This window comes from Chenopodium album, chromosome 3 (assembly GCF_948465745.1).
Source record: "Chenopodium album chromosome 3, dcCheAlbu1.1, whole genome shotgun sequence".
NCBI classification, from domain to species: domain Eukaryota; kingdom Viridiplantae; phylum Streptophyta; class Magnoliopsida; order Caryophyllales; family Amaranthaceae; genus Chenopodium; species Chenopodium album.
The window spans coordinates 56196627-56216447 of NC_137836.1; the positions used below are offsets into that span (position 1 = coordinate 56196627).

Here is a 19821-nt window from a genome sequence, read left to right on the forward strand (position 1 = left end):
TAAATACTGAATAGTCTATAAACCCTAGCATACTAAATAATTATGAACTATTCAATTTATATCCATTAATAATTAACAGCTAGCTTTATAAATTCAACATTTTATAAACCTAATCATGTGAACTAAATTATACTAACATCACAGTAAGCACACTATGTCACGTTAATAAATAATGCTACAGACAAATAATGACTTTTGTTCCTACACACATAACAGTTAGAGTCTGTTACACAATAAATAATAGCATATATTGAATCTATAAATAGATGTTCATCTAATCATAATTTGCATAAAAATAATTTTAATTCTTAACAAAGATGATTAATTGAAGCAGAATAGAGGCTGATCATACCTGTCAACAACCAGAGGATTTTATGCAGATGCTGAAGGATATCAAGTCCTTTTTGTGTGTGCGTGGCTTTTTTCTATCTTTTTTTGTTGAGTTTTCTTGTTGTAATGTACTGCTAAGATAGTTAATTTGATGTGGAACAACAAAGCCTAGTCCTTTTATAGTACATTTGATCTTTAAAAAAATTCAAAGGAAGAAGCATGAATTCAAACTTACTGTTTTCTATAACAGTGTTTTGCTGTATTTTTTTTTTGCATAAAATCAGTAAGCTTAACTCCTAAAATAGGTGATTCTGTATTCTATAGATATGTAGCATGTACTTGAACAAAACTTAAATATAAATTTCCATATCTATTTGTGTATCTTTTACCATATATTTAATTTTAGCTAAACTAAATCTCATGATTTGTGAGAATTTTATCATTATTATCATGTATATACTCCATCACTTACATACTGTTCCTGTCACAGGTATCCCAAGTAAAGAATTAGATCTCATTGCTTGTACATGTTCTATTTTTTTTATTTTTTTTGCTTATATGTATATTTTTTTGACCATACCTTTTTCCTGAAATTCTTCCATGTTACTTGACTTACTTGTACTTATTAGATTTGCTATCTATGTTCTTTTAACATTCCCCATTTTTTCTACCACCACATGTACTCTGATTAGATAAATTGCCTACTGTTTTTTTAAAATACAATCAAACCCAAAAAATTCTTTCCTTCTACTTATTGGATTTCCTATCTACATGTCCTTTTATTTTTCCTCTTTTGTCTGTTTTTCCTTCTTTTTTTTTTGTTTACTTGGGAGTACTTGTTGTATTCAAATAATTATTTGTTAAACCATATTTTTTTGTGACACGAGAATGATTATTTGATGACAATGCTACTGAATTTACTTTTATTGTCCAAAGAACACGAGTACTGTATGAAAAGTGCTATCAAATCTATATATGTGCATCTAATCATAGCTTAAAATCATCACAGTAGATTCTTTCTTCACCATAGATACAAATCAGCAACTAATCAAAGCTACTATTGGTCTGGTAGCCATACATATAGATACTAAATTGAATGATAGAATAGTTAGGTGTCTTGTAATGCTGTGATCAGCTAAATGTTCCTGGACCACTGTATAAAAATCACCAAAGGCATCACAAGAAATATTAGTATGCTATAGAGACTGACCTTAAAGCAAAATATTAGTTCCAGAAAAAAATCCTTGACTTACTAACATCATACCTTTGGAGAATATGCCATCTTTCAGAATGAATACCTTAAATTATAGAAAAAGGCTAACCTGTAGCAAAATACACAATGAAAGAAAATTAGGTGGAGTAGGCTTCTTATCTGAATACTTAATTTTTAAAGGGTCTACAAATTAGCAGTAGCCTATAATCTGTAAGAACAAAAAGGTATCACTTACTGATGTACTCAAATGATGCCAGTCATATGTAAAATATCATAAGAGACAACATTTTTGACATGACAAAAACTGGTCTGATCAGCATTTATGTCAGTTATAACACTAACATTAGTTGCTTGTCGAGCTCAGGAAAGGGCAACATACAACTGACCATATGAGAAGCATGATCTTGGTAGGTAAACAACAACTTTGTTAAGTGTTTGCCCTTGAGCTTTGTTGATGGTCATCGCAAAGCTAAGCTTTAGAGGGAATTGTTTCCTTTGAAATTGAAAAGGATAACCTCAAGACTCTGATGGTCTTAGATTAATCCTTGGTATCAATACATGTTCTCCTTTATAATGCCCAATAGCAATAACACATTCAATGAGATTTGGGAAATTTTTTTTACATATTAGGCGCGTTCCATTGCAAAGCCCAGATGATGGTAAGATGTTACGTAGCAGGATAACTGGACTATTGGGTTTCAATATGAGTTCATGAGGGCTCATGCCACCAGGACAGAGCTTATTCAGAAATTTAGTAGGATAGATGTTATAATCATCATCGATCATTAAATCATAACTCTTGTACGCCACTGCTTCACCTGGAAATTTGTCTATCAAAATTGTATTTATAACATCCACATCATCATTGATTGGTGTGAGTATAGCTCTAGTTGTAAATATGTCTGCACAAAATGGAGGGATATCCATTTCTGGAAATGCAACCGAAGTCAAATGCATATCCTGAGGTGTAGCAGCATCATAAGGCTGTACAATTTCTGCTGGCAGCTGCACAAATGCATCTTCTGTATCCTGCAATTGACCGTTCCCAAGTACCAGTAAAAAGGCTGCATATGTTGGGTCAAGTCTAGCTCGAATGTTTTCTGTTAATCTAAATTTGATTAATAGCGGCCACAGGGAAGAACTGACCAAGCTAGCAGCAACTGCTTCACGTTGTGTTCTCTTTGGAACGACAGGAAGAACTTGTCTGAAATCTCCTCCAAAGACAACAATTTTACCTCCAAATAATAAATTTGGATTACAAATATCTTTAATTAACACATCAAGTGACTCAATGTTTTCCTTTTTTTCCATTAAAGCTTCATCCCAAATGATGAGTGTTGTTTCTCTAAGCAATGCTGCTAGACTTCCTTGTTTAGGTACATTACAGGTAAGTGATTCAAGAGGATCTAGTGGAATCTTAAACCGTGAGTGTGCAGTTCTCCCAGAAGGAATATTAGCTGCAGCTATACCGGATGTTGCTGTTGGAAAGATAATTTTATTCATGAGCCTTATTTCTGCATATAAAGCATTATATAAAAAAGTCTTTCCTGTTCCACCAGGACCATCTATAAAAAATGCCCCATGTATTTGCTTTGTAACATGATACATTATGGAATTAAAAGCCTCCCGTTGACCCTGATTGAATTGGTTCTTGCATTGTAGACACTGATCTGGTATTGGAGCATTCAATGCATCCTCTATATCCTTTGTTCTGCGTATTTCATCATCATCAGGCTGAACTAAATGGTCTAGTCCATATGCAGCAAGAGAGTTTCCCATTGATTCCAAAAACTATTCAACTGACTTAACAGTGAGATTCTTCACTTTCAATGGATCAGAAGTATACCTGTGTCTAAAATCTTCAGACAAAAAAGTATAATATTTCATCTAAAGAGAGAAAGGATCGCTGGGTTTGCAAAAGATAAGCACAGTAGCAAAGAGCTTACGAACTGCAAGTGGCATCTAAACTGCACAACCTTCTCTCAAACATAAATCAATTGAATTATCTTCTTCTGATAGTCTTAATTTTAGTGCAGCTTGATGAAAGGTGTCACATAAATGTCCATCAATTGTTCGCAAATCTTCAAATGACTTAGGACTTCTTACATTGTGCAACAATAGTCTTAGATAGTATCTTTCTCCTTCTGAAGGTCCAACAAATGCCAATCTACCAATGACAATTTTCTTATTTCGTCGTTCATACCAATGCTTGTCAGATGCATCCCAACGATAGTGCTCTGAAAACTCAGTGTACAACCAACCTGTTCCAGATGGTAATGTACAATTCATACGAAAGAACTCTGTAAGACAAGTCCTAGAACGCTTGTCATCTGAAACCACTGATGTAAGCCGTTCATGAGGCCTAAGCTGTATAATCTGTGAATTGGGCAAATGCACAGGAAGAGGCAAAACTGGTTGGTGCATTTCGTATAAGTCAAAGCCAAAGAGGCGCCAAGCAGCTTCACAAGGAGAAACCCATCGACCTGATTGATACTGTTGTATTTCATCTTGGACATGCATAACATTTGTAGATTGAACAACACTGAAAGATATCTTGTCATGACCTTTATACACATATTTGTACAAATATTTGACGGCTTCTATAGTAGAGCACATTTCAGCATTTAAGTGACAATCAAAGTATGATGAAAGGTATGGATTATATGGGATCACCCATTTATTATCCATGATTGCTTTGTGGATTGTAACAGTCTCTCCTGTGTCTCTTCTTCTATATAATGAATATCCATCACTGCTATTTCTTGTTTCATCACAATGCTGCTTTGGATTACCATACTTACAACGACCACGACTTTCTTTGTGCTTCATGAAAGGACATTCTGGATCCAAATGACCACATGGACCATGCATCATGTGTTTTAGCACAATTTTCCTAAGATGCATGTTATCAGTAGATGGTATTTCAGCACAAACAAACTTATCAAAATCAGCAGGGCATTTGATTTTATAGTCTTGCTTTAGAATGATTAGAAAATGGGCATGAGCTAAACCTCTTTTTTGAAATTCAATCACATAGATCATTGTAGCTACCTCCTCGAACACCTTTTTCTTTTTAATCAAATGCTTTAAAGCAAGAACCTTTGCCCTAAAAATTCTTGCAACTATGTCTGGCCTGTCCTATGCTTTTTCTCCAACAGCTAGCTCTTATTTAATTTCAGGCCAATTAGCATTACAAGTCATTGTAACGAATAAATCAGGCTTACCAAATCACTGCACCAAAGACATTGCATTTAAGTATCTCTTTTTAAGATCTCGAGGACCACCAATTAATGTTGGAGGCAAGATGACTCTACGACCCACATTTGCTGCACTGTTTTCACCACAATCAATAGTGTCAAGGATCCCTTGATACAGATCTGCTCTTATCGTTTGTTGATTTCTACGGAAGAAATCTAACCGCGTATTCTCCACTTTGACATACATATCGACTATGTACTGCTGGAAGCATCTTCCTGCTCTTAGCAACATGTTATTTGGTCTGCGTTAAAGTTTGTATACATAGTATTCTCTTGCAGAAATGTTTCTATCAGTTTTCGATGAGCCTCCATTTGCACCTACAAAAGCAAAGTTTGTTAAATTTGTTTTCTAACTTTACAAACCAGCAAAAATAGGCTACATTACACTAACTAAAATCTCATGTGTAAATATAATAAATCATGTAATCCTTCCCTTTTTGAAAGTGTGATTTTTTTTTTCTTTTGGTTTTTACAATATACTTTTATGTGTATAGCTTTTTTGCATAATAAAAAGCACAGAATATACGTACGTCTTGCTTCTTCTTCTAATAGGTCTTCTTCAGTATGAATACTGCATGAAGAAAAAGGATCGGGTTGTGATTGTAGCTGCTGCCTTCCACCCTGAGACATCTTTTTTAAACCTTGAGTCCACTTACAATCACCATATGGAAAAAGCAGCAGATATTGTAAGGGGTCATAGCAGCCGTAACAGTGCATGATTCCATGACACGATTTTTTCCTAGATGAATCGCTGTCAGGTGAATCATCCTCAGATAAATCATCTTCCAATGAATCATGTTCAGACGGTTCTTTTTTTGCTGTGACCAGAATATGAGGACTTTCAGACTCACTTGAAGACGTATTTTCTGGCCATATGACAACACCCTTATTAGTGGAAGGGGCATTGTAAACACGCTGATCTGGTATAGTTGTCTTATTTATTACAATCTGTGTAGACTCGGTTATTTGGATCTCTCTCAGTGAGCGAAAGAATATTGCATAAGGATTTACTTTAGTGACTTCCATGAGAATAGCTAACACATCTTCCCATATCTCTGGAAAACAGCCTAGCCGTTTCTTAGCTTCAATCTCTCCATCATAAAAATAGAGCTGCATGTATTTAGGGCCTTCTTTTCCAGGAAGTAGATAAGGAATATAATGATATAGCTGGCCATGTAGTTTAAAAACATAGATCCCTTTTTTTGTCTTAGCATCAAATTTTTCACCTAATGATGTAAATGCAAACATATTGTTATATAAACATATGTATTTCCTAAAATGTTTAGCGTCTTCATCCATAGAAGTCAACAACCTGACAAGCTGTGCAGGATAATCATTTGCAGCAATCTTAACTTCACCATCACCAAAGCAAAAATGAGCCGCTTCAAAGGCAAATTTGCGTGCCCTACACTTAGAACACTCTGTAGGAGAAGGCAGCTGGTAGGGTTCTGCAGGTAGTTTCTTACCAATTGCTGCATCAGGAAGCCCTGCTTACCACAACATGTTTACAGAATATTTAGACATGTGTATCCTAAAACGAATAGGTAATAATGCTTGTATATCTTTATCAAGATGGTGAATACAGATATGAAGTGCCATAAGAATAAAGAAAGACTAAATTACTTGTAATAGGCTGCTTGGGTTTGGATATCTTTGCACGCTTTGCAGCAGGCACAGTCTGCATCCTACAAAAAAAGCGCATCATAAGATGCAAATGCTGTAGAAGCTACTCTTTGAAGTATAAAAAGGCTTTATTGCTTTAATTAACAGATTTATATCTAAAATAAAACACCTCCATATATGTATAACTTTGTTTGAACTTATTTTTATGTCCATGTATACCTTTCCATTCCATCTTGAGACGCAGATTCTAAACTTTTAAGGCGTTTGGTGTTGTACCCTTTTGAAGATGATGGTTCTCGTAACAAATGATCTACAAGATAGTATTTGAAATTCATAGCTTAGAAAATTAACTTCCAGTGTTATGCTTATTTAAAAAGGAAGAACGATATGTTACACGACATACTCATATAAAACAGACTATGATTCTCAGCAGCTATCTTACTGTACCTTTACAGGGAAACGCATTGTAATGCCCAACCTTTCATCGGTCCTGGTTACCAAATATAACATGCAAAAAATAGGTAACCTACACCAATTTAGACATTCAATGATTCAAACAATATAGAAACAAACAATTCTAGATTCTGCATAATCTCATATACCAAAGAATAAGCTAAGCATATCTTATACAAGAAAATATAAAATTAACTCCATTACATAACTTCATCAAATATCATACAAAAGTTTAGTTGCTTAATTGTTTTTAACAAAAGAAGGCCTACACAATGGCACCTGACATAGTCTTATGATAAATCCTGTAACATAGTAGTAACCTAGCTACATTAATAATAAAAAAGAGCTAGGTAGTACATCATAAGCATTACTAATTCATAGGCACACACTAATGGTACTTAATTCTTCTTAACAAACTTCACACGCTTAAAACAATCCCTAAGATCCTCTGGCATTGGAAACACTGAAGCCATCTTATAACCAGAATCAACAACAAGAGATGTTTCAGCATATATAGGCCTTAGAAGGCGCTTCTTGGGAGGCAAAGCAGGTGGGATATACACAGGAACCTGGAATTCTTGTCCAAGTGGAGTAAGACAGTCCTGCTTAATAAGAAAAGTAGAAGGTTCCAGCTCCTCCTTAATTCCTAACACACGTTCCTTGACACTTAAATAGCTCTCCCTTTCTAGAGTACATAAGATGGCATCAAACCTAGCTGTTGTAACCTTATATTTAGCATCAACTATTACAAGGTTAAAGACGTCGCTAAGATAGTCCACGACCTTTCTAGCCAAGCTTTGCTTTGCAGCAGCTACAGTCCGGCAATAATCACTAAATAGACACCGAAAACCTATTCCCTCCTTATGAGGCATGACAGTAAACCAGGAAGTGTACTCATCAGGAGAATGCTCAATGGTTTCAATTGGGGTGCACCTTATCTCAACAGTCTTAAAGATAGCCCTTAAAATAACAACAAAGTCTACCACAATCTTCTTATGGTTGTCTTCAGCTCCTAAACAAAGGTCCTCATTCATACACACCTTACGTTCTTCCTTTTCAATGCGTTCTAGCTCCTCCTTTTTAAACCAAAACAACTGCCCACAACAATCATACATTTGTTTCCTTAAATAAGTCACATCCTCAACAACTATTTCATATTTTTTCATAAGATCATATACAGCCTTTCTAGCAGCAACTTCACAGGACTCTTCTATACTGCTAGTATAGCCACCAATGTAAACAGATGCAATGGGACCGCAGTCTTTCCGAACTACCACACAAGCAATGCTCCCAGGATCATCAACAAACTGGTAATCTGGATCAGGAAAGTTCAAGTAGTTGGTAATTTGCTTCAAAAGCGGGCGAAATGGCATAACTACTTCTGTGGGTGGCAAGTCCATGACCTGTAAACATAGGCATAAAATTTTAAAATAGGTCCAAAACACCAACCATTATATACATCCCAAATACAGATATTTAAATAATTATTTTTACTTTTCTATAGCATCAAATCAACTTATAATACTGTCCAATATTCTTATAAATAATCCTACACAAGCAGGTTAAAATAGCAACAACAAACATACAGCAAAATACAAGTCACCTAAAATGCTTAAAGGCAGTGACATAGCTACATACATAGACTGAAGTAACCTATACTTGGAACAGGACACTTCTTGTGATCCAAAGACCTTTTCTTCTTTCCAAAAAAGAAAGAAATGACAGAAAGTAAAAAAAAAAAAAAACTCTTATTAACATATACCATAATACAATCATGTAAAGCAAGTCCACATCTCTTAATCACATGATTTATCAAAGGAAAAAAAAGCATATTCTATTAACAATTTTTAAAAGAACAGAAAAGAAACCAGAATACAGAAAAAAGGAATTACTCTATACTTCAAATGGTGTAGTCTTTTCTCAACAACATATGACATGAAATCAATCACCCAATCACAAATAACTTTTTCGTCAAAAAAATCACAAATAACTTATATTCCAAATAAATAAGTCTAAAACACCACCCTTCATATACAGCCCTAATACAAATATTTTAATAATTCTTTTTACTTTTCTATAGCACCAAATCAACCTAGAACACTACCCAATATTCATATAAATAGTCCTACAGAAGCAGTTTAGAATAGCAACAACAAACATACAACATAATAAGAGTCACCTAAAATGCTTTAAAGTAGTGACATAACTGCATACATAGACAACAATAACTTATACTTAGAATAGGACACTTCTTATGATCCAAAAATCTTTTCTTCTTTTCAAAAAAGAAATAAATGAAAGAAAGTAAAAAAAAAAAAAAAAAAAAAAAGACTAAAAATCTATACCATAATATAATCATGTAGTACACGTCCACATTTCTTAAGCACATGATTATAAAAAAAAAAAAAGAAACTAAGGAGCACATTCTATAAACAATTTTTAAAAGAACAAAAAGAAAACTAGAACACCAAAAAAAGAGTTACCCTACACTTCAGATGGCATAGTCTTCTTCCAACAACATATAACATGAAATCAATCAACTCATCACCAATAACTTATATTCCAAACAACACACACACCCTAGCAACACATGCCATGATTCACAGAACAAAATCACACAAGACAAACACTCCTACTAACAACACATAACACAACCCGCAAAACATCTAAACCATCCACCACACCTCATCACAACTTAATAGCACATTTAATGACCAAATCACAAAAAAAAAACTAACAACCCTTTATTTCATACACCCAAAACAATCGATCCATTAAACACCAACATAAAAAGCATATCCATCCATACTCAAATCATAATGAAATATCTGGGTATGTCCTTGTAACAGTCCTATAATGTATGGAATTGTCTTTTGTCATGGCTAATCAAGATCTTGGCCCATCAGATTATTGCCAATTGTTGCATATATGATAATAATGTAATAGATAATAACAAACACATTTATTCCAAGCAACTAATAAAATTTAAGTTACCTGATCTTTCTTTGTTTAGAATTAATAATGACTTTATTGTAAGTTTCTAGCACCAAAACAAGAAGAAGTCAAATTGTAAGAAAGAGTGCAAGTGACAGACAGACCACAAACAAGAGGAATCCTCTATATATATATCCAACTTTGGAACACACACAATGAATTTTAAAAATATTTTTTCAGTTACAAAAAAAAGTACAATTTCAAAAAAAATGTCTAGACAATCTCAAAGACTATTGACAGTCAAAGAAACAAAGACAATAATACACTCTAATAGCCCTTAAAATATGGAAGACCACATATTTGCAAGTAACCATTCTCATTGACAGTATTGGCTTCTTCCGCTTGTAATAATTAATACTCCACACTAACCTACACAACAAAGTCCCTTAATATACTACTTTTCAAGATTAATGATCAACACTAAATTAGTTACAAATTAGGTAATGATTAACCCAAAACCAAGCGCACTAAGCTACACAACAAGGTGCTATAATATACTCCTTTTGAAGACAAATGATCAATATTAAATCAGCTACGAATTAGCTAATGACTAACCCAAAATCACGTGCACTAAGCTACATAACAAAGTGCTCTAATATTAATTTTTCAGATTAATGATCAATACTAAATTAGCTACGAAATAGCTAATGACTAACCCCAAACCACATGTGATAAACTAATACAGCATAGTAAATAGACCTCTTTTTAAATGACTTATTATCAATATGCTCTTTCAAAGCCATTTTGTAAAAAAATTGTTAATAAAAAGGAAAACAAATAAAGGGAAAAAAAAGGGGAACCAAAAATCAAAGGCTGAGCATTCCCTTTTTTTTTTTCTTTTTTTTATTTATTTTTTCTAATAACTATTTTTTCGTTTGCTAGGAAAAAACATAGCACAACGTGAGTATTTAAGTATACAGATAATTACAACCCAAAAACAATAATAAATGCATTGTGTGTACCCACTCTTCTACCCTTATTAATAATAAAATTAAGTAGAAAACCCAAAAACAATAATAAAGAACTAAGAAAACCCAAAAAGAGAAAAAGAACACTTTTGTTAGGTGGGACCCACATTCCACATCAACTAAATACATGGGCATTAGAAATCAGTGAAGACCCAGCAACAAGAAGCCGTTCTCTGTGGAAAAGCACAAAAAAAAAACAGAGAAGAAGGGTAAAAACGGAAATACACTGTACATTTCAAATAGTGCCCACAACTTCTGGTTTTTATAAGGGTAGAGATTTTCCCTTAGAGACTTTCTTTCACCAAGGTTGTTGAATCCCTCATTTTTAATACCAATTTGACAATTAGGACGATCAATACCAGGTAGAATTTAACCGTAACACTAACCTACAGATTAGAATAATTTCCTTACAATAGTCCATATTACTGTAGCCTTTGCATGTAATCTAGATAGTTCAACTAAATTTCATTTGCACATCATACAACTAAAAGTTCAAAACCCTTCTAAAATACCCAATTCACTAAAAGTTCATTTGCAATTTAGACAGCATGCTCTTGGTTTTTTTAGTTGTTTTCTTTTAGTTTTAGGTTGTCTTGTTCTTAATAAACTGGTTTAAAGGGGAAATTGAGTGAAGACATGGCTAATTGTAATGCTTAGACATAGCCGTTACTAGCCATTGGGTGAGTCCTCATAACAGAATTTTGAAATGGGTGGTAATCTGAGTAGTTTTTTTTTTTTTTTATTTAAGGGGTGGTAAAATAAAATAAAAAAATTAAATGGGTGGTTATTTTGAAAATGAATACAATTTTTGGGTGGTAATTTAAAAATTTTCCAAAAAATAAAAAAAATAGAAAAAGGTAAAATAAGTGAACCCTCAAGAACAATGAAAAAATAAAAATAAAATAAAATTAAAAACAGAAGAGAGGAAATGAAGTGTAAAAAACAGACCTTTGATGCTCGGGGTTTCCGACCCATTTTTTGTTAAAAATTGGAGAGTGAATTTTGCAGGAAAGGTCAAAGTTTTTTAAAATTGAAGAAAAAATGAGGGTTTTTGGGTTTTTGTTACTCCAAGTGAAGCAATAATGGAGAAACAGCAAAAAGGAGTAGTAATGACAGGTCAAATCGTTCTCACACTTTGTCAAATAAAAAAAAATACTACCTCCGTTACAGGTTATGTGCAACGATTTAACATAAAGCAGAGAGGGGAAAATGTCTAATTGTTGCACAAAGCCTGTAACGGAGGTAGTACATCGTTCTCACAGCTTCAGTCTACGTTGCTCATTGAGAATGAAGGGAGTTGGCGCCTTAACATCATATTTGCTCCGTTTTTTAAGTTGATACCTTTGACTTTCACACTATTCACGCATTACATCTTAACTTATTTTTGTAATTTATAAATACAAAAAAATTAGACCTACTCAAGTTGAGCCTGGCACGTTGGCCTAGCTCGACCTTATCAGATTTTGGGAGGATTTTGGGTATTTTTAAAGTCTGGAATTGGGTCGGGCCCAGCTCGGCCCAAAAATTAAAACAATTGGGCGACCTTGGAAAATCAATTTTATGCATTTGTAGTCAATTTTTTTTGCCCTGGCTGAAAAGCCCACATGGCTCGGGTAGTTTAGGCGGGGTTGGGTAAATTTTTTCGGCCTAAATCTTGGCCCGACCTAAGGAATGGACTTATTTTTTTGCTCTCATTTCAGCCCAAACCCGACACGACCCACTATATATTTAAACATACATACTTTTTTGGGCTCCGTGCGATATCCGGGTTGTTTATTACATTATGAGATATATTTTTAATCTATATGTCAAATTTAAAAATATATCTCTAATACAAAATTAGGGTCTGTTCACGCTTACTGAACTGAGATAAGCTGAACTGAACTGATTGGAGCTGAACTGAACTAACTGAACTGAGGTGAAATGAATATTTTATGAGAGAGGGAAATTAGGAACTGACCTGAACTGATTGGAGCTGAAATGAACTGAACTGAACTGATTGAAGCTGAATTGAACTGAACTAAACTGATTGAAGCTGAATTGAACTGAACTGAACTGAAATTAAGTAAATGTGAACAGGCCCTTTGCTAGGAATTGATGTAATTTTGTAACGATATAAACTATGTTGTAGACATGTAAATGAATAATAATAAATTTTTTTTCAAGTTATAATCTAATGTATTTTTGAATAAAATTATAATTCAATTTATATATTTAGAATATTAGTATTTTATCAAAAATAAAACTCTCAACTAACAATTTTATCCAAAAATTTTATCAAAATTTGATTGAAAATAGAATTCTAAACTAATTTTATTATCCTATGAAGACTACCTAAATATATAAAACGCGCAGCACTTGGCAAAAAAATTAGAATGCCAAGTGTCGCTGTCTCATGACCTGGCTAAAAATTAGAATGCCAAGTGTCGCTGTCTCGTGACACGGGAAATCCCACCGTTAGACGGGAAATATTTAGTGAACGGGGGAGAAAACGCGTTAAGGGTTTACGCGGAAACGACACGGAAACCCCGTGTAACAGCAGGTGTCCCGTGTCACAAGGAACCCCACCGTCAGACAGGACAGTTTCCCGTGACACGGTGGACTGTTGCCGTGACGCGGGAGTTTTCAGTCCGCTTTTCCGTCTCAATTCATTCTTAACCCTAATTTCGTTCAGCATTTTAAGTGCCGATTGATAATTTCGGGCCATTTCTGATTTATTATTATTTGGGCTAAAATAAGAAAATAAGTAAATAAAATAAATAAAAAGTTTGGGCCAAAATAAATAATAAAAGAATAAAATAAAAAAGGTTTGGGCTAAAATTAAATAATAAAACAATAAAAAAGGTTTGGGTTGAAAATAAAAAAAATACTATGCTTTTACCAAACATCAAGACTGATCCAAGGACTATTCAAAAATTGAATTTAATTAAATACGATTTTTAAGCACTCTCGGGATTAAATACTGAACCCGGCCAATAGTGACGGTGAAAGGTTGTTCATCATCGGGTTTGGTTTCGGGGAGACATTTTTAGGTGTCTACAGAAGCCCCCACTTTGACTGAGTTTGTAGAAACGTCAGTTTGAAAACAATAGTCAAAGTAGCCGATTGGGACGGAGAATGATTTAAGACGTTCTGCGATCCTAAATCACTCTGTATACGCCGATACCTGCAGAAAAATTTTAATTCCACGGATAAAAGAGTAAAAGGATAGAATACGTATCTAGCACCAGTGTATCGGTGACAAATGAGTTTGGCAGCTTCCTATGCTTGAAGGAATCCACAGGATGACGTTTGTTGAAACGCTTTCCATGCCTGAGGAAAGCCGATTAAGGAATTTGGTAGCTTTCTAAGCCTGAAGAAACCTACCGGATGATACTTTCCATGCCTGAGGAAAGTCGACGTATGAATTTGGAGTCATTCTATGCTTGAAGAAATCCACCAATAATGCCTTCCATGCTAGAGGAAAGCCGACTTAGCGGTTTTCTATACTTGAAGAAAAGTCCACCGATAACGCTTTCCATGCTTGAGGAAAGGTGACTTGGCGGTTTTCTATACTTGAAGAAAAAAACCCACCGATAACGCTTTCAACGCTTGAGGAAAGCCGACTTGGCGGTTTTCCATACTTGAAGAAAAAATCCACCGATAACGCTTTCCATGCTTGAGGAAAGCCGACAACTACTGTAATCGCTGAAATTTGCAAGTGTATGATGGTTCGATTATCCCCGAACGCAGGCCGCAGATGATTTACACCTTCAATTCGACTATCCAACCATATTAGGTGTTTAAAACGTCGGCAAATTGACTTAAACGCTTGCTAGGGGCAAAATAGTAATTTTGATACCCTTTATATGTCAGTTAAAATTTTCCGCGTAATTTTACTGAAAAACTAACTGTCCAATTTGTACGGAAAATTGTGCAATTTTAGTCAAAATGCCAGGAATATTCGCTGACAGTTTCAAGGAATGTGCAGGACACGCGCGAGACCACCGTGTCATGAAGCAAAGTTCCCGTGACACGGCAATGGTTCCCGTCACGCGGAGTTCCATCCCGTGACACGGGAAATTTTGTGGCTGCCAATTGGTCAACTCGTGTTTTTGACCAGTCCAGTGCACGTGCGCTATGTCAAAATATTATTGTTACACGGTAACGGATACCATGGCACGGGAAACAGGATGCTTTTTGTCTTTAAATTTGAGCTGCTCTTCACCATTTTCTCCATTTCCTTTCTTCTTCTATTCTTTCTCCTTTCCGTTTTTTTTTTTATTTTAGGCTTCTCAGATTACCGAGCCACGGCGAGCATACACCGGCGCACGGCTGTCTTCACCGTGTCGCGATTAGGATCACCGTGACACGACGGTGCTGCTGGTTTTTTTTTTATTTTTTTATTTATTTTTTGCTACTGCTCGTTGCTGCTGTTTGGGTGTTTCCTGCTACTGCTGGAGCGTTTTCGCCGCTGCTGGGTGTCACCATGACACGGGAGTTGTTGCCGTGCCGCGGGATTTAACCATTGTGCCGCGGTGGTTGGGTGGTCGCACTGCATAAAATCCAGCAGTTTTTCGGGCTTTTGGAATTCAATTCATCACTAAATTCGGTCCAATTTTTTGCTATCTTCCTCATTTCCGATTTCTTACAAGGATCCATGTATGTTTTCTTGCCTTTTGTCTTGAATTTTCTTCAAATGAGTAATTTCATGTAAAAACCCTTAAAAATCAATTTGGGGATTTTTTTATTTTGAGGTTTATGTTGAAATTCTTGCCATGAATTTACTTGTATATGTATGTATGTGTGTTTGTGAGCTATTTGATACAAAAATTGCATGATTTGGTGAAGAATGGAGCAAATCACCATTTTTTGGTACTACTTGTGTGAATTGGTGTTCTTGTTGTTCATGTTGTTCTTTTGCACTTGAAATGATGATGTATTAGTTGTTGATCTTGTCGATCTATTGTTTTCTTGCAATTTTGAAACATGTTTTGTGTTGTGTACGTACTACATTGTCATGGAGAACATAGTATCATGCAATTAGGAGAACATAGTATTAGTTTGTCATGGAGAAACTAAATACTATAAATAATTCCATTATTTTGCTAATTTTTAGCCTTGAGGTAAAAATTTAGCGTATAATAGAAAATGCAACTTGAAATAAATAACTAAATAACTTAGGAAATGAAGCTAAGCATTTAGATTTTTATTAAAATGCAACTTGAAATAAATAACTAAATAACTTAGGAAATGATGCTAAGCATTTAGATTTTTTTTTTTTTATAATAGCATGCCTAGATGACGGGATTGCGATCTTTCAACTCATGGCCGGCGTTAGGCTTTTCGGGAGGACACTCCCACGATTCCCGAGGGTATGGATGACGACATCTTAGAGTCTGAGCCTCGACCCTCTACGGGTAGGGGTAGGTGGGATCCACCTCCGTGGACACCAGACCAGTTGGTTTTCTGTCGTGAGAACCACGTTTCTCATCGTCCACTTGCCGGTATAGTCGATGGTACGCTTCGCCATCACGGTTTTTGAGCCGGAGATTTAATTCCTCGACTTCATGGGATTATCACGAGGGATCCCGTTACAAACGCTTTGTGGGAATTTGCTGGTCTAGTAGACTTTTATTCGGTGATCGTAGGGTTTCGCAGCCCCAAGGGTTGTGGCGCGACAGTCGTTTGCGCGTTGTTAGAGTATTTTTGGGATACTACCAACACTTTTCACTTTTCTTGGGGGGAGATAACAGTGACCCCTCTGGATTTTAGCATGATCAGTGGTCTGCGCATCACTGATCGGGCCGTAGTACAGATGTCTGATCGTTCTTGGGGGGTGGCTGAGGCAACCGATTTGGTAGGTCCGATCGTTCAGCATATTAGGACTCAACCGGTGTTTCGAGGTGGTCCTAGGAGCGGGCGATCAAAGTTGGCTTCTGTTCTGGCCCGTGGTTTTGACATGGAGGAGACATCACCTGAGCAGCGAGTACGGATCTTCATTTTGATTCTCATTTCCATGACTCTTTCTCCTGATAGGAGTTCGCGTGCGCTCGTTTGCTACCTACCTTCTTTGCTTAGGATCAATGAGATAGGATCCTATAGCTGGGCCAGCCTTAGATATGACGATCTTCTCTTGTCGTTACGTCATGGCTATAGGCAGCTGAACGACGAGTCCCCTGTCACTGTCTACGGTTTATGGAGAGTCGTAGAGGTGACGATCCTTTCCTCTTCTTGTTTTATTTTAATTTGTTCGACTCATGCACTCAAAGATTACTTTTCATTGCAGCTATGGTTCTATGATGAGTACTTTCCGGGATCGGCCCCTCGACGGTGTCGTGGAGCGGTTCATGACTTTCCTGTCGGAGCTAGGTGGCTTGACCGAGGCGAGTCACGAGTGGAGTCTGTCTCTGCGCTACGCGAGCTGCTACGCCGAGGCACCTCTTCCGTTGGTGTAAGAATTACTTCCGTAGCCTGTTATTTTCTATATTGACGTTATTTTCGACACTTCATTGCAACTTTTTATGATTTTCAGGTTGCTATTGATGTCCAGTATCGGCCTTAGGCTGGGATGACTAATCTTCCCGAGGCCTTGCAGCTTTCAGCGTATCGCACTTTCTTTGTTGGTACTGGACGCTCTGTGTGGTATTTGGGGGAGCGTGTCGTTTGTCAGCACAGTGGTGATCGCTTTGTGGTGCCCTTGTCTCCACCGGAGTTGATGCTGGACTCACGCTTGCTAAGGGAATTGATAAACAAGGGAGAGCGCTAGACTTTTCCTTGGCAGGAGCTTGTGCGCATGGAGGGAGATTATGCGCAGGACTTGCTTCCCTCTTTGGCTCCTCCACCCTGTCTTCCTGAGGTATGATTTCTTTTGAGGAGTTTGTTGCTAGTCTTTGTTTAAACAGTCGAATAACTTGATTATTCAATCGTATTTTCAGACGACTGTTCGCCGTGTGGGGAGGATTGAGATTCCGCCTCAATCTGTCCGCTACCCAGGGCCGATTGGTATTACTGAGGACTATGTTGCTGACACGCCAGAAGGTTTCAGACAGGCGTAGGAGTCTCTGCCTGATGTTTTTGAGCCAGTAAGCTTTTGATTCATTATTCATCCGTTTTAATACCACTTGTTACTGATTTTTCTCTTTGCTTTGTTCTTAACCTACTCATCCGGAGATGATGGGCTTCATAAAGCTAGTTGACGCTTTGAAGTACTGCATCATCAAGCTTCGGCGTGGTGCGAGTTGTCGAGGCGGTTCTGGCGATGTTCTTGAGGTATGTTCACTTTTTCATTTTTACCATTTGTTCTGTCTTTCGCCATTGACATCTTTTGATTTTGTGTCTTTCAGGAGCGACGGAGGTCCCGCTCGCGCTCGAGGCATAGAGGCTCGGACGAGGGGGAGCCTAGTCGTGGCAGACAATCTCCTGAGGTTCATCGACATTCTAAGTCTAAGCGGGAGCCTCATATTTCTTTGCCGTTTCAGGAGGCTCAGTGGCAGCAGCCTCAGTCTTCCCAGCGCTTTCAGGGTCAGGGTCAGTTGCAGCGACAGTCGTTTTCATAGTCTTCACAACCTGAGTTCAGGCCAGTTATCGCTCCCGTGGATCAGGGCCTATACTCAGCTCTATCATCTGGGGCGCTTCCTCCCCCGATGCTAGGCTTGTTTTCAGTTCCAGTGCATAAGACGATGCCTCCACCGACGATTCATACTTCTTTTAGTCAGTCTACAGCATTTGCCAGTTACTTTGAGTTTGACCGCTACTGGAGTTACAGGGACTAGTAGGGATACCACTCCTCGTACGCGGATGATGGCGGGGCTCTTTGGCTCGCCGCTCCCATATTCACAGGCTGGAGATGACACTGATCCTTACTCTTCTAATTCTGCAGATTTTTGACCGAGGGTCTTTATTTGTACATACTGTGATGACACTTAACGGTGCTTATTTATTATGACTCATTTTGTACATTATTCACAGTTTATGTATTTATTAGTGTGTGTTAGTGTGTGCTTGAGACTCATTGTGTGTGATTGTGTATGACGCGACAAAAAAAACGTAAGTGGAGAGTACCGACCTTCCCCAAAAGAAAAAAGAAATAAAAAGAAAAGAAAAATATGAATAAGTTTTACAACTACTCCAAAATAAATATGTATGGAAATGGGACAAGGTTTATAACTTTCCCAAAGAAAAAAATAAAATAATAATAGAAATAAGAGTAAATAATAAAATAAAATAATAAATAATAAAGATGAATAGAAATAATAATAATAAAGTAAAAAAATAAAATGATAAAAAAAATGTATTGATAAAAAAAAGTTGAGAATTTTATTATGGATGAGACTCTCGAAAAACAAAATTAAAAAATAATTGGTGAAGATAATAGAATAAAAATCCGGATAGATACAGGAAAAGGATAAAAAAAAGAAAACGCGTGGGCGCCGCGACACGGCACCGTACACCGTGTCACGACAAAATCTGCCGTATCGCGGCATAAATTCCCGTGACACGGTGAGAACACCCGTGTCATGTTGCGCGTATTCTACAACAGTGTGGTTTACGCATACAGAAAGATAGATTCTGAGTAGTTCCAAGCGTTTTTGCTATAAAATAGGACCAGTATATTCGTGATATGCATAATTACGAAACACAAAATAATTAGAATCTCATAGTTCAATAATAATGTCTCTGAATTTTGATAATACATTGCGCGACTGGTCTTATTCTTTGACCAATGCTGACAAAAAAAAGTTGAAATTGTTTCATGCCAGGGGTTTATTAGCCCTGAGACATGTAGCGATTGAACACGATTTTCTTAGGGCAACATTAGACTATTGTAGTCCAGAAACACATTGTTGTAAATTTGATTACGATGAAATCTGTCCCCTGCCAGAAGATCTCGGTGCCATCTTTGGATTTCCTGCCAAAAATCTTATTGCCATGCCTACCTTACGTGAGTATTATTACCAAGACTTTGAACGCCATCTGAATCTAACAGATCCAGATTTAAATA

At 36.5% G+C, this 19821-nt stretch overlaps 3 protein-coding genes across 3 annotated transcripts; all 3 read right to left on the bottom strand.

Annotated features, from left to right (window-relative positions):
- Positions 1–2059: 2059 nt before the first annotated feature.
- Positions 2060–3322, bottom strand: LOC145625136 (ATP-dependent DNA helicase PIF1-like). The gene has a single exon (XM_081678215.1). The coding sequence runs from the start codon at positions 3320–3322 to the stop codon at positions 2060–2062; it is 1263 nt and encodes a 420-aa protein (XP_081534341.1).
- Positions 3323–3505: 183 nt separating this feature from the next.
- Positions 3506–4585, bottom strand: LOC145625137 (uncharacterized). Its single transcript, XM_081678216.1, has one exon. It carries the CDS (start codon positions 4583–4585, stop codon positions 3506–3508), a length of 1080 nt encoding a protein of 359 aa, XP_081534342.1.
- Positions 4586–4771: 186 nt separating this feature from the next.
- LOC145625138 (uncharacterized) lies at positions 4772–6758 on the bottom strand. Its single transcript, XM_081678218.1, has 4 exons — positions 6643–6758; positions 6424–6485; positions 5327–6287; positions 4772–5042 (listed from the first exon to the last, which is right to left on the bottom strand). The coding sequence occupies exons 1-4, from the start codon at positions 6756–6758 to the stop codon at positions 4772–4774; spliced, it is 1410 nt and encodes a 469-aa protein (XP_081534344.1).
- Positions 6759–19821: the final 13063 nt, after the last annotated feature.